The sequence below is a fragment of the Mesoplodon densirostris genome, chromosome 7 (assembly GCF_025265405.1).
Source record: "Mesoplodon densirostris isolate mMesDen1 chromosome 7, mMesDen1 primary haplotype, whole genome shotgun sequence".
NCBI lineage: Eukaryota > Metazoa > Chordata > Mammalia > Artiodactyla > Ziphiidae > Mesoplodon > Mesoplodon densirostris.
Genome location: NC_082667.1, coordinates 9164817 through 9176960, shown reverse-complemented (window position 1 = coordinate 9176960; position 12144 = coordinate 9164817). Strand labels below are relative to the sequence as shown.

The 12144-nt window shown below is 39.8% G+C and overlaps 1 protein-coding gene across 1 annotated transcript in view; it reads right to left on the bottom strand.

The window, feature by feature from the left end:
- Window positions 1–12144, bottom strand: part of ATL3 (atlastin GTPase 3) — a 52056-nt gene that overhangs the window by 24819 nt on the left and 15093 nt on the right. Inside the window, exons 4-5 of the mRNA XM_060103066.1 lie at window positions 10064–10168; window positions 9513–9563 (exon numbers count right to left, since the gene is read on the bottom strand). Of these exons, the coding sequence (XP_059959049.1) occupies window positions 9513–9563; window positions 10064–10168 (156 nt within the window). The remainder of the gene's footprint in view (window positions 1–9512; window positions 9564–10063; window positions 10169–12144) is intronic.

Genomic DNA, 12144 nt, shown 5'->3' with positions numbered 1-12144 from the left:
TCAAATGACCCAATGAACGAATTCTTTAAAGACAGGGTTTACACATACATTTACCTCTATTTCTTCATGAAGCCTCACTAAAAAGTAAAGCAAAACGAAGTTTAAAAATTGTAAACTCACAGGACAGAGAGGATCAGAAATGATATGAAAAAGAGGAGTTGTCACAAAAACTCTGGAAGGAAAACAAATGAGAACTGTCTCGGGTTTTGGCTTTCTCTGCCCTGCTAAGAAATCTGTGAGGCAGGGGCCAGAAAGAAACAAGCAGAGTCTTTCAGCAGAATCTCTGAAAGGCTCAGAAATTAGAAGCACCGGTCACCCTGAAGGAGGGTGTGAGGGAGCTGGGAAATGGCTGGAAGCCTTCTGAGGGATCGCCGACACTCCCAGGTCCTGCCCCCTCCCCCAGCTCCAATCCCCTTCCTGCCCCCACAGAAGATGGGAAGTGAACCAAAAAGAATTTAGACTTTGAAACCAAACTCAGCTGAAGATGGGAGTAAGTCCCCTACCTTACTGGAAACAGGTACTTAAGTCAGGTCTACATGTGCCACAGTGAGACTCCTTGGGCCTCTCACCCTGCTGGAGCCACAGCAAGCTTTACCTACCCACACAGGAGTTTAAAGATGTCTCTGGAGAAACTGACAACCCAAGAATAATAGTCTGCAAACACTGACATTTAGGGGCTGCAACAAAATAACTAAATAATCTTGCCCAGTGATCTCACTGGTGATCCAAACCAGTACAAAAGGCCCACTCTCTTACCAAAAGCTACCAGTTGGTATTTTAGTGGCTCACTCTCAAATACAGATGACCAGGGACCACCACTCCTTTAAGAAAAGCTTCTAGTAGGGAAGACAAAAACTCATGTCTTTCAATTCTAGAACATCATTTAATCCTTTTGTAATTTCTTTCCCTCCATTTTCTGTGTTCTGTTTTACTAATATCGATTACCAACATGTTAAACCTCTCCTGAATTGATCCTCAAATTTTCCTATTTTTCAGTGCCCTCCTCTTCCCCTCCCCTCCACCTCTCCCTCTCCTCTCTTCCTCCCCTTTCCCTTCTCTCTGCTCCCCGCTCTGTCTCTCTCCTCTCCTCTCCTCTTCTCTCGATGCTCCACTACCTCCCCTGCTACTGATTTCTACTCTGTCTTTTTAGTCAACCTGTTAGGAGAATTTTCTCCAATTCACCTTCTAACTCCTCCTGTACGGAATTTTCCATTTTTGCTGTCATAGTTGTAATTTCCAGGAGCTCTTTCTGGTTTTCTGAAGGTTGCTTTATACCAGCATCCTGTTATTTCTTGGTTGCAACAGTTGCAATGTCTTATCTTTCTGAGGATATGAGTGTACCAAGAATGAAGAAAAAGCCCACACTAAGGTATATAACCATGAAAATTCATGCCAAGAATCAGAAGATCTTAAAAGCATCAGAGAGAAACAAAAAGGTCATATTCAAAGGAATCAGATGATGTGGGACTTCAGCAGAGACACTGGAAGCTGGAAAGTAATGAAACGATGCCTTCAATTCTAAAACAAAATTATTTCCTGTAATTCTAGGATAAAATTAACACATGCTCAGATTTATTAGACCTCAAAAATGTTATCTCCTATGCAGCCTTTCTCAGGAAGCTACTGGAGAATGCATACAATGATGGACAGAATAAACAAAAGATTAAATGGGATCCAACTGAGAAAGGAATCGAAAAGAAATTGCCCGGCCCTGGTTTCAAACTATATTACAAAACTATAGTAATCAAAACAGTACAGTACTGATATAAAAACAGACACACAGATCAATGGAACAGAATAGAGAGCCCAGAAATAAACCCTCATATACATGGTCAATTAATTTTGGAAAAGGGGGACAAGAATACACAATGGGGAAAGGAGAGTCTCTTCAATAAATGGTGTTGAGAAAACTGGACAGCTACATGCAAAAGAATGTAACTAGACTACTATATTACACCATACACAAAAATTCACTCAAAATGGATCAAAGACTTGAATGTAAAACCTGAGACCATAAAAATCCTAGAAGAAAACATAGGTGGTAAGTTCCTTGACATAGGTATTGGCAATCTTTGGATTTGACACCAAAAGCAAAGGCAACAAAAGCAAAAATAAACAAGTGAACTACATCAAACTAAATAGCTTCTGCACAGCAAAAGAAACCATCAACAAAATGAAAAGGCAATGTACCGAATGGGAGAAAATATTTCCAAATCATATGTCAGATAAGAGGTTAATATCCAAAATATATGAAGAACTTATGCAACACAACAGCTACTGAGAACTACCATATGATCCAGCAATCCAACTTCTTGGTATATATCCAAAGGAAACAAAACCAATATTTCAAATAGATATCAGCACTCCCATGTTCATAGCAGCATTATTCACAATAGCTAAAATACAGAAACAATCTAACAATCTAAGTGTCTGTCAATGGAAGAACAGATAAGAAAAATGTTATATATATTATACATATATACATAATGGATTATATATACCACAGGGGAATTTTTTTCAGTCTTTAAAAAGAAGGAAACCTTGTCATCTGTGGCAACATGGATGAAACTTAAGGGTAATATGCCAAGTTACATGCAGATTAACCCTCCATGTTGTTCAAGGATCAACTGGAGTTAATAATACTGTACCGTATACTTGAAAGTTGCTAAGAGTTTTAAAAGTTTTTATCACACACACACAAAAATAATAAAAATAATTTTTTATTAAAAGAAAGAAAATAGGGACTGCACTGGTGGTCCAGTGGGTAAGACTCCATGCTCCCAATGCAGGGGACCCATGTTCAATCCCTGGTCGGGGAACTAGATCCCACATGTGTGCCACAACTAAGAGTTCACATTACACAACTAAGAAGTCCACAAGCTGCAACTAAGATTCTGCATGCCGCAACTAAGAAGTCCACATGCCGCGACAAAGATCCCACGTGCCACAACTAAGACCTGGCGCAGCCAAAATAAATAAATAAACAAACAAATAAACAAATAATTGTAATAAATAAATAAATTACTAGGATGATGGCTATGCCCCAGGTCTAGACGAAGCACTCCAGACTAAAGGAACAAAACACAGGCCAAGAAGTCATGCCTCCCCAAGGAAAAATAAAACAGAACCTAAAGTATTAAGATCAGACTGAGATATTTTTTGAGTCTCTCCTTTGCAGACGCATTACTGATAAGCACAGAACACTAAACTAATGAAAAGAGTGATATAAGACACCTCAGTTATGAAGAACATATACATATATCCATATAATAAGGCAAATACAAATACTTTTTTAACCAAAAATTGCAACGTTAACTACTGGGAAGATGAGAGAAAGGAAACTGAGTGAGGGGTAGGAGAGTTGTAAAGAGAGAGAAATCCTAATTTTATATAAGAAATAACACTTAAGTCTTTTAAATCCAGAAGGAACAATATAAGCACATTCTTTAAAACTGTAGACACAAATAGCAGAAGACACAGCCAAAAGGAGTACAAGTGGCTGCCTCTGGAGAAAGGGAATGGGACGTAGAAGGGATGCTCATTATGAACACTGCAAGACTACTGACTTTTAAACTATGAATACAGATAACCATATTAAAAATAAATAAAATGTTTTTTTAAAAAAGTACAGCTTTCCCTGGTGGCGCAGTAGTTAAGAATCCGCCTGCCAATGCAGGGGACACAGGTTCAATCCCTGGTCCGGGAAGATCCCACATGCCGTGGAGCAACTAAGCCCATACGCCACAACTACTGAACCTGAACTCTAGAGCCCATGGGCCCGCACACCACAACTACTGAAGCCCGTGCACCTAGATCCCGTGCTCTGCAACAAGAGAAGCCACTGCAATGAGAAGCCCGCGCACCACAATGAAGAGTAACCCCCACTCGCCACAACTAGAGAAAGCCCACACAGAGCGACGAAGACCCAATGCAGCCAAAAATAAATAAATAAATAAATAAAATTTATTAGGGAAAAAAACTACCTGGTAAATTAAAATACTATATATATAAAAAAGACAAACACACACTATAAAACTATATACAACCATGATTTCCTATCTGTAATTCTGAAATCCAAAAAGCTCTAAAACCCCAAGTTAAGCAGCAAACTCATTTGGAGGAAAGTCTGCCTTAAACTGATGTAAGGCTTTAAATAGGTTTTATTTATCCTATTTCATATAATTGGTCACACATTTCACTGCAGAAATATTAATGTGTTTAATTAGAAGGTATTAACCAAGTGCCCATTCCTATCCCAGACATCATGCTATAATATATGCACCATATTATCTATCTAAAATCCAAAAACGGGACTCCCCTGGTGGCCCTGTGGTTAAGACTCCATGCCCCCAGTGCAGGGGGGATGGATTTGATCCCTGGTCAGGGAACCAGATCCTGCATGCCGCAACTAAGAGCCAACATGCCACAACTAAAAGATCTCACGTGCTGCAACTAAAGATCACGCATGCTGCAACTAAAGATACCGCATGCCACAACCAAGATCCCAAGTGCCACAACGAAGACCCAGTGCAGCAAAATAAGTAAATTAAAAAAATTTTTTTTAATTTTAAATCCAAAAAAATTTGAACTCCAAAACACATGTAGCCTCAAAGCGTTTGGATAAGGGCTTGTTGTCACATGTCATATATTTCCTATAGGGATACATACCTGTTTAAAGAACGCAGGGAAAGAATAGAAAGGATATATTCAAAACTGATAGGCATAGTGGTTACCTCTAGGGAGGGGGAGAGGGGGACTTCAGCCTTATCCAAAGTGCCCAATTTTTTGAAAGGATAATATTTCTAATTTCATCAGTAATATTATACATTATTAACTTTTAAAAGGAGAAAAAGTATTACAATGATAGATATCATCTTACCCATTTACAGAGCTTAATTCTAGGCTCTATGAAGAAGGCACAGAGTGAAGGGAGTATCTCCACCAGGAAACCTTTCCCAATCCCCGAGGCTGGGACCTCAGATACCTGGGCATCTCTCTCCCTCAGCACTTAATAGGTAATGAACTCCTGTTCAGAACCCTGATTTGTAATTTACATGGAATCAAATCTAGCCACTTTTTTTCTTTTGTCTTCTACCTTTGACATCTTGGTTAAAAAATTCTCCCTCGGGACTTCCCTGGTGCTCTAGTGGTTAAGAATCTGCCTTCCACTGCAGGGAATGTGAGTTCGATCCCTGGTCAGGGAACTAAGATCTCACATGCCTAAACTAGAGACCCCACATGCCACAAACCACAGAGCCCACGCGCCCTGGAGCCCTCGCACCACAACTAGAGGGCTCGTGAGCCACAACAAAAGATCCCACGTGCCATAATTAAGACCTGATGCAGCCAAATAAATAAGCAAATAAATATTTTTTTTTTAAAAATTTCTCCCTCGGGGCTTCCCTGGTGGTGCAGTGGTTAAGAATCTGCCTGCCAATGCAGGAGACACAGGTTCGAGCCCTGGTCCAGGAAGATCCCACATGCCACAGAGCAACTAAGCCCATGCGCCACAATTACTGAGCCTGCGCTCTAGAGCCCGCGAGTCACAACTATTGAAGCTCGTGTGCCTAGAGCCCGTGCTCCGCAGCAAGAGAAGCCACAGCAACGAGAAGCCCATGCGCCACATGGAATAGCCCCTGCTCGCCACAACTAGAGAAAGCCCGCGTGCAGCAATGAAGACCCAATGCAGCAAAAAATAAATAAATAAATTTATTTTTTAAAAAAATTTCTCCCTCAATATTGTATATTGGCCTATTTTTTCCAGTTATTTATGTTCTTTTTTTACATCAAAATATTTAATCATCTGGAATTTATTTTCGTATATAGCACAAGGTAGGCATCTAACTTCTTTGTATCTAAATACATAGGCAACTATCCTAACATCATTTACTGACTGATCCATCCTTTATGTATTATATATTCTTAAGTAGAATGAAATATATGAAAATGTACTATATCATAAGTATATATCACATTAATCTATTTTTCCCTGAACCAGTGCCCTGTTGCAGTAATTATAGCCTTATAAGATGTACTAAGTCAGTTTTCTCTTATTTCCCCCACCCCTTGTAATATTCTTGGAGGTTTTACAATTTAACTTTCCAAAGGAATCTCAGAACAATCCTGTCAAGTTCCCAAAAGAATACCTTTATGATTCTGTTTAATGGGAAAGAAGTAACAACTTTATAATACTCAGTCTCATATGAGGTAACATTTATATAATACACAGCAGTGTCTGGTACAGAGTAAGCAATAAACATGTGTTAGCTCCACATATAGAAGATACATATGAAATATAGATATTTACAGAAGAAACAAGGTGTATTCCTGCATGTGGTTAAATCTTTTATATGCCTCATACAACACTGTATATAGGTCTCCTTAAATTTATTCCAAGTTGTTAATATTTTGCTACAGCAAATGTTTTCCATTACATTTTTAAACTGGTTAATGTTGGTAGACAGGAAAGCCTACAGATTTTTGTATTTGTACTTTGTGATTGGTACCAAATTTTTTTTTTTTTAGTTCTAAATAGTTCGCCAGTTGATTCTTGTGAATTTCCAGGTACACAAGAAAATTATTGCCTCCTTCATAAAATTTATATTTATTCAATTTCTAAATCTACCATCAATCAATCTTGTCCAAGGAGACAAGGCCTCTGGCCATTAGGCCCAGTGGTCACCCTCCATAAGCGTAAAATCCATCCGACCTACCATCCCTGTTCTCACTGACCAGTGCCCTAACCCTAGTCACATCCCCCTTCCAGCTTCACAGTCGAAGGCACTGGCACTATCAGCCACTAAATTCTCTGGTCCTCCCTCCCCCACCCTCAGACACTTCCACTGTTTCTCCTGCAACTTCAGAGCCACAATGAACACTCTCCTAAAATTCCAGCTCCTTCTCTGAGAATTTCTTCTACCTCCCTGCTTTAACAAAACCTGAGGGCACAATTTTCCCCATAAATATCTGAAGTAGCAGCTGTTATTCTCTCACATCCCATGTGTCTCCAGATCAAAAGGTGGAGTTGGTGACTTCCCTGCTTCCCTTTATCACTTCTCAACCATCATCCTCCATCTTCTGGTAAAAAGCCCTACTCCTTTAGGATTTGCGCCATTCTGTAGAATAATCTCTTTCCCCATTCTTTATTGCCATCCATCTGCAAACCATGTGGTCATTCCCTATCATTCATCAAGCACTTTGACACCTGTCCCAGTCCTCTTCATCAAAGCAGGCACTTCCATTCAATCCCTGCTTCAGCCAAGAACCTAAGATGAGTAAAGATTTTTTCCTCCCCTACAGTAGGGCGTAATTAACAGAATCAGGAACGTTTAGTTTTGAAATGATTACGGGAAAGACATGTTTAAACACCTCTTGGGTTTGAGGAACCAGAGGATGGTGGAGCTCTTGAGAAGAGTATCAAAGGAGAATTATGTAACTGCATCATAATCCTTATCACCTGTTATGGAGTTGTGCCCACCCCCAAAAAAAACAGGCTGAAGTCCTAATCCCTGGTACCTGTGAAATGTGACCTTATTGGATGTAGGGTCTTCTCAGATTATTCAAGTTAAGATAAAGTCACTAGGGTAAGACTTAATCCAATATGACTAGTGTCCTTATAAGAAGACATAACAGAAACACAGGGAACAGAATGCAACGGGAAGACAAAGACACACAGACACAGGGGGAAGACAGCCACATGAAGACAGAGGCAGAGACTGAAGTGTTACAGCTGCAAGCCAAGGAATGCCAAAGATTGCCAACAAACCACTAGAAGCCAGGAAGAGGCAAGAAAGGATTCTCCCCACAGGCTCGGAGAGACTGTGGCCCCGTCAACCCCTTGATTTCCGACTTCTAGCTTCCACAACTGTGAGATGATACATTTCTACTGTTTTAAGCCACCCAGGTCGTGGTACTCTGTGACAGTAGTCCTAATACATCACCCATGCCTAGGCATTTAGGTACCCTCTCACTGACTGGACTACAAAATCCATAAAGAATCATGTCTACCTCACATACTATGGTATCTACAGCACTTGGTCCACTGCCTCACACAAATTAGGCACTCCAAAAAAAGGAGCTTAGAAAGGAATAAGTTTCAGGTAAAAAGGTGTCAAATTCAAGTTTTGATGGATATGTATTATGGAGCAACAGCTCTCAACTACTGAACAATGGCACTGGTATAGAACCACCAATTATGAAGTACAGGTAACTACTAATAATAACATTAAGAACCAAAATTTAGGAATTATTTCCTTTTTTTTTTTTTTTTGCAGTACGCGGGCCTCCTTTTTTTTTTAAGAAATAGAAATTAGAACTAATTCAAGGTAATTTCTATAATAAAAGACACCCCCACTGTGGTATTGATATGTTTCTTGAATGTCGGTGGGAGGAGTAGAATTAGAGAAGCATGCCAAATTGCATCCAACTCTGGAATACTCAATAAAGAGGATTTTACAGGAAAAGTGTATAAGAACTGCTACTGTTGGGACATCCCTGGTGGCAGAGTGGTTAAGAATCTGCCTGCCAACGCAGGGAACACGTGTTCAATCCCTGGTCTGGGAAGATCCCACATGCCGTGGAGCAACTAAGCCCGTGCGCCACAACCGCAGAGCCCGTGTGCCACAACTACTGAAGCCCGCGCACCTAGAGCCCGTGCTCTGCAACAAGAGAAGCCACCGCAATGAGAAGCCCGTACACTGCAACGAAGAGTAGCCCCCACTCGCCGCAACTAGAGAAAGCCCGCACACAGCAACGAAGACCCAACGCAGCCCCCCCCAAAAAAGAACTGCTACTATGGAGAAGAGGAGACAATGACTAATAACAGTAGCAGTGATAGGTATAATAAGTAATGGCTAGCAGTTACTAAGCACATACTGTTTTCCAGGCACATGATCCTATGCATTTTATAAATATGAATTTATTTAACCTCGCCTGAATTATTGCAATAGCTCCATAACCAGTCTCACTGAATGCACACTTGTGCCTCTAAAAATCTATTCTAAACACAACAGCCAGGGTGATCCTTTCATAATATGTCAAATAATATCACCCCTCTGATCAAAACATGGCTCTCATCTCACCCAGAGGAAAAGCCCAAGTCCTACAAAGGCAGGGCATCACTGGAAGCTGAATGCCTCTCTGACTTCATCACTTGGCCTTCTCCCGTCTCACCCTCCAACCCCACCCACTGGCCTCCTTGCTGTTCCTGGATCCCACCAAGCACATTCCACCTCAGGGTCTTTCTTCCTGCTGTCCCCTCCCCTGCACCACTCCCCACACCCCTCCCCCCAATATATCTGCAGGACTGACCCACCCACTTTCTTCCGGTTCCCAGCTCAACTCACTAAGGCCTTCCCTGACCACTCCAGCCACAGATACAGAATGCAGGATTACCATGAACCCCAAGCCTTCCTCCATGTTTCAATCTTTGGCTGAAACTACTCAGTTGTAAAACTTATCTTAGTCTTAAAACTTTTAAATGATATATTAACATTTTTATGAGAAATATATACCTGTAGCTGTTGAAGATCATCTTCCTGAATGTTCTGGGACAAATTATAAATCTAGAAAACAAAAGTCCAGATTTATTCTAGTCTAGCTTACTTCAAATGAATCCCAAATAAGGCTAAAGGACTGAACAGAAGCTTTGTACAATTAAAGGTCTGCATATAAGAATATGAGGTCTGTTTAAACAGTAATAACAGCTGTCTTTTTGAAAACTATGCATATAATGTTGAAATCACATAATCTTTCCTTTATACTTTAAAATATAGTTTTCTTCAATTTTTACCAAATCTATATTTCCTGTATGATGTAAATGATATAATTTCGATTTTCACTTTTCAGACTTTTCTTGGAATATACTACATATATTTATGACCAAAATGGAAAAATAGTTTAGGCTCCTTCTTAAGCTTGTAAGAGCTTAACTTATATCTGTAGTCTAAAAAGAACATTTACATATCACCATAGGAATGCTGATAACAGAACAATAACTGAAACTAGATGTATTCTCTTCATCTTATTTCTTCTACAAACTTTTTTCCTAGTCAAATGGTCTTACCTGAACAGAACTAGTCATGGTACTTAGAGCAAAGATGGTAGCACAATCTTTCACAGTGGACTGGCTGTCAAATGCCCCCTGGGTATCCATCAGAACAACTGCAACCTATGAAAAAAAGGAAACACAAACAAAATATGTAAAAGTGAGAAGGGAAGACATGCAAGGAGAAATTGAAAAGTACAGGTAATATTTAAATGAGGCTCAAGCACCTGCTCGTAGGTTCTATCAGAAAAGTACAATTACAGTTGACCCTTGAACAACAGGGGTTTGAACTGCGCAGGTCCACTTAATACGTGAATTTTTTTCAATAATAAAGTATTCAGCTGCCTTGTATTTTTGAACAGAGAACTTTTCTGGAGAAGATTATCTGCTCTCACCTGGTGATATGATACAAAATAGAGGTATACAAAGCAATAAGGTATGAAAAGAGGGGAAAATCACCCTAACAATCAAAACAGCCAAATGTTGAAGTCAATTAGCTCACTTTCAAAGCCAGTCATTTGGATTGGCTAAGTCAATTAACTAATTGACTTAGTTTAAACTTAGGCATAATCAAAAAATAAATAAATAAAACATATGGCGTGGGATATTTTTGGCATTTACCTGCAAGCCTGCATTCTTCTCTCAAATTTCTAGAGTTTTCTCGTTGTATGATAAAATAAAATGAACATTTATTTCAATCTTTATGAAACAGAGACCACACCACAGATGCCAAATGAAAGCACGAGAAACTAGGCTATCATTCACTCTATGTAATTAGGTTTCATGAAGCCTTAATGAACGTTCCCACCTTAAAAGTTAGATGTATGCAAAATGTTAAATAAGATATAGTACCTTATAATCCTTATACAACTTGCTATAATTTTCAGTCATATAATTTAAAAATAAAACTTTTCAAACTCGTGCATAACTAGCTCCAAAAGAAGACAGGGTTTAATATGTTCAGAAAAATAAGTAAATTCATCAGCAAGTGCCTAGTTCTTTACCAATACCAAAGTTATTGCAAAGGCCAGAAGGGAAGCTTTCTATGAAGCTCTATTGAATACAAGAAGAGAAATGCCATAGTCAAAAACATTTTTAAGTAAGATTTATGATAACAAATACAAATCAAAATTTTTATTCTTAGAAATATTTTTATTACTTAGAAAAGTATTTTTATTCTTAGAAATGATAATAAATCATTTTATATAGTTTATATATCAGGACCCATTAATAACATTATATATTTATGGATTTTCATATACCCAATGCACTACTGTGATTGAATACATAAGATATAAATTCAACCAAAAGAAAGCACTATTCAGAAAAAAGATCAATTCAAATGAAATGAAGTTTCTAGCATGAATACACTGAAACCTAATGATAAAAGACTCCATCTACCCATACCTTAGCTGTTTTGTGAAGAGGATACTGTCAAACTAAACGACCAATCAAGACTAATCATGGGGACTTCCCTGGTGGCACAGTGGTTAAGAATCCACCTGCCAATGCAGGGGCCACAGGTTCGATCCCTGGTCCGGGAAGATCCCACATGCTGCAGAGCAACTAAGCTAGCGAGCCACAACTACTGAGCCCATGTGCCACAACTACTGAAGCCTGCACGCCTAGAGCCTGTGCTCTGCAACGAGAAGCCACTGTAATGAGAAGCCCACGCACCGCAACGAAGAGTAGCCCCCGCTCGCCGCAACTAGAGAAAACCCGCACGCAGCAACGAAGACCCAACGCAGCCAAAACAATAAATAAAATTAAATCTTTTTTTTTTGGCTGCGTTGGGTCTTCGTTGCTGTGTGTGGGCTTTCTCTTGTTGCGGAGCACAGGCTCTAGGCGCACAGGCTTCAGTAGTTGTGGCACACGGGCTCAGTAGTTGTGGCTCGCTGGCTCTAGAGCACAGGCTCAATAGTTGTGGTGCACAGGCTTCATTGCTCCACGGCACGTGGGATCTTCCTGGACCAGGGCTTGAACCCATGTCCCCTGCATTGGCAGGTGGATTCTTAACCACTGTGCCACCAGGGAAGCCCGAAGTTAAATCTTTAAAAAAAAAAAAAAAAAAAAAAAGGCAGGGGAGTGACATCTTTGAG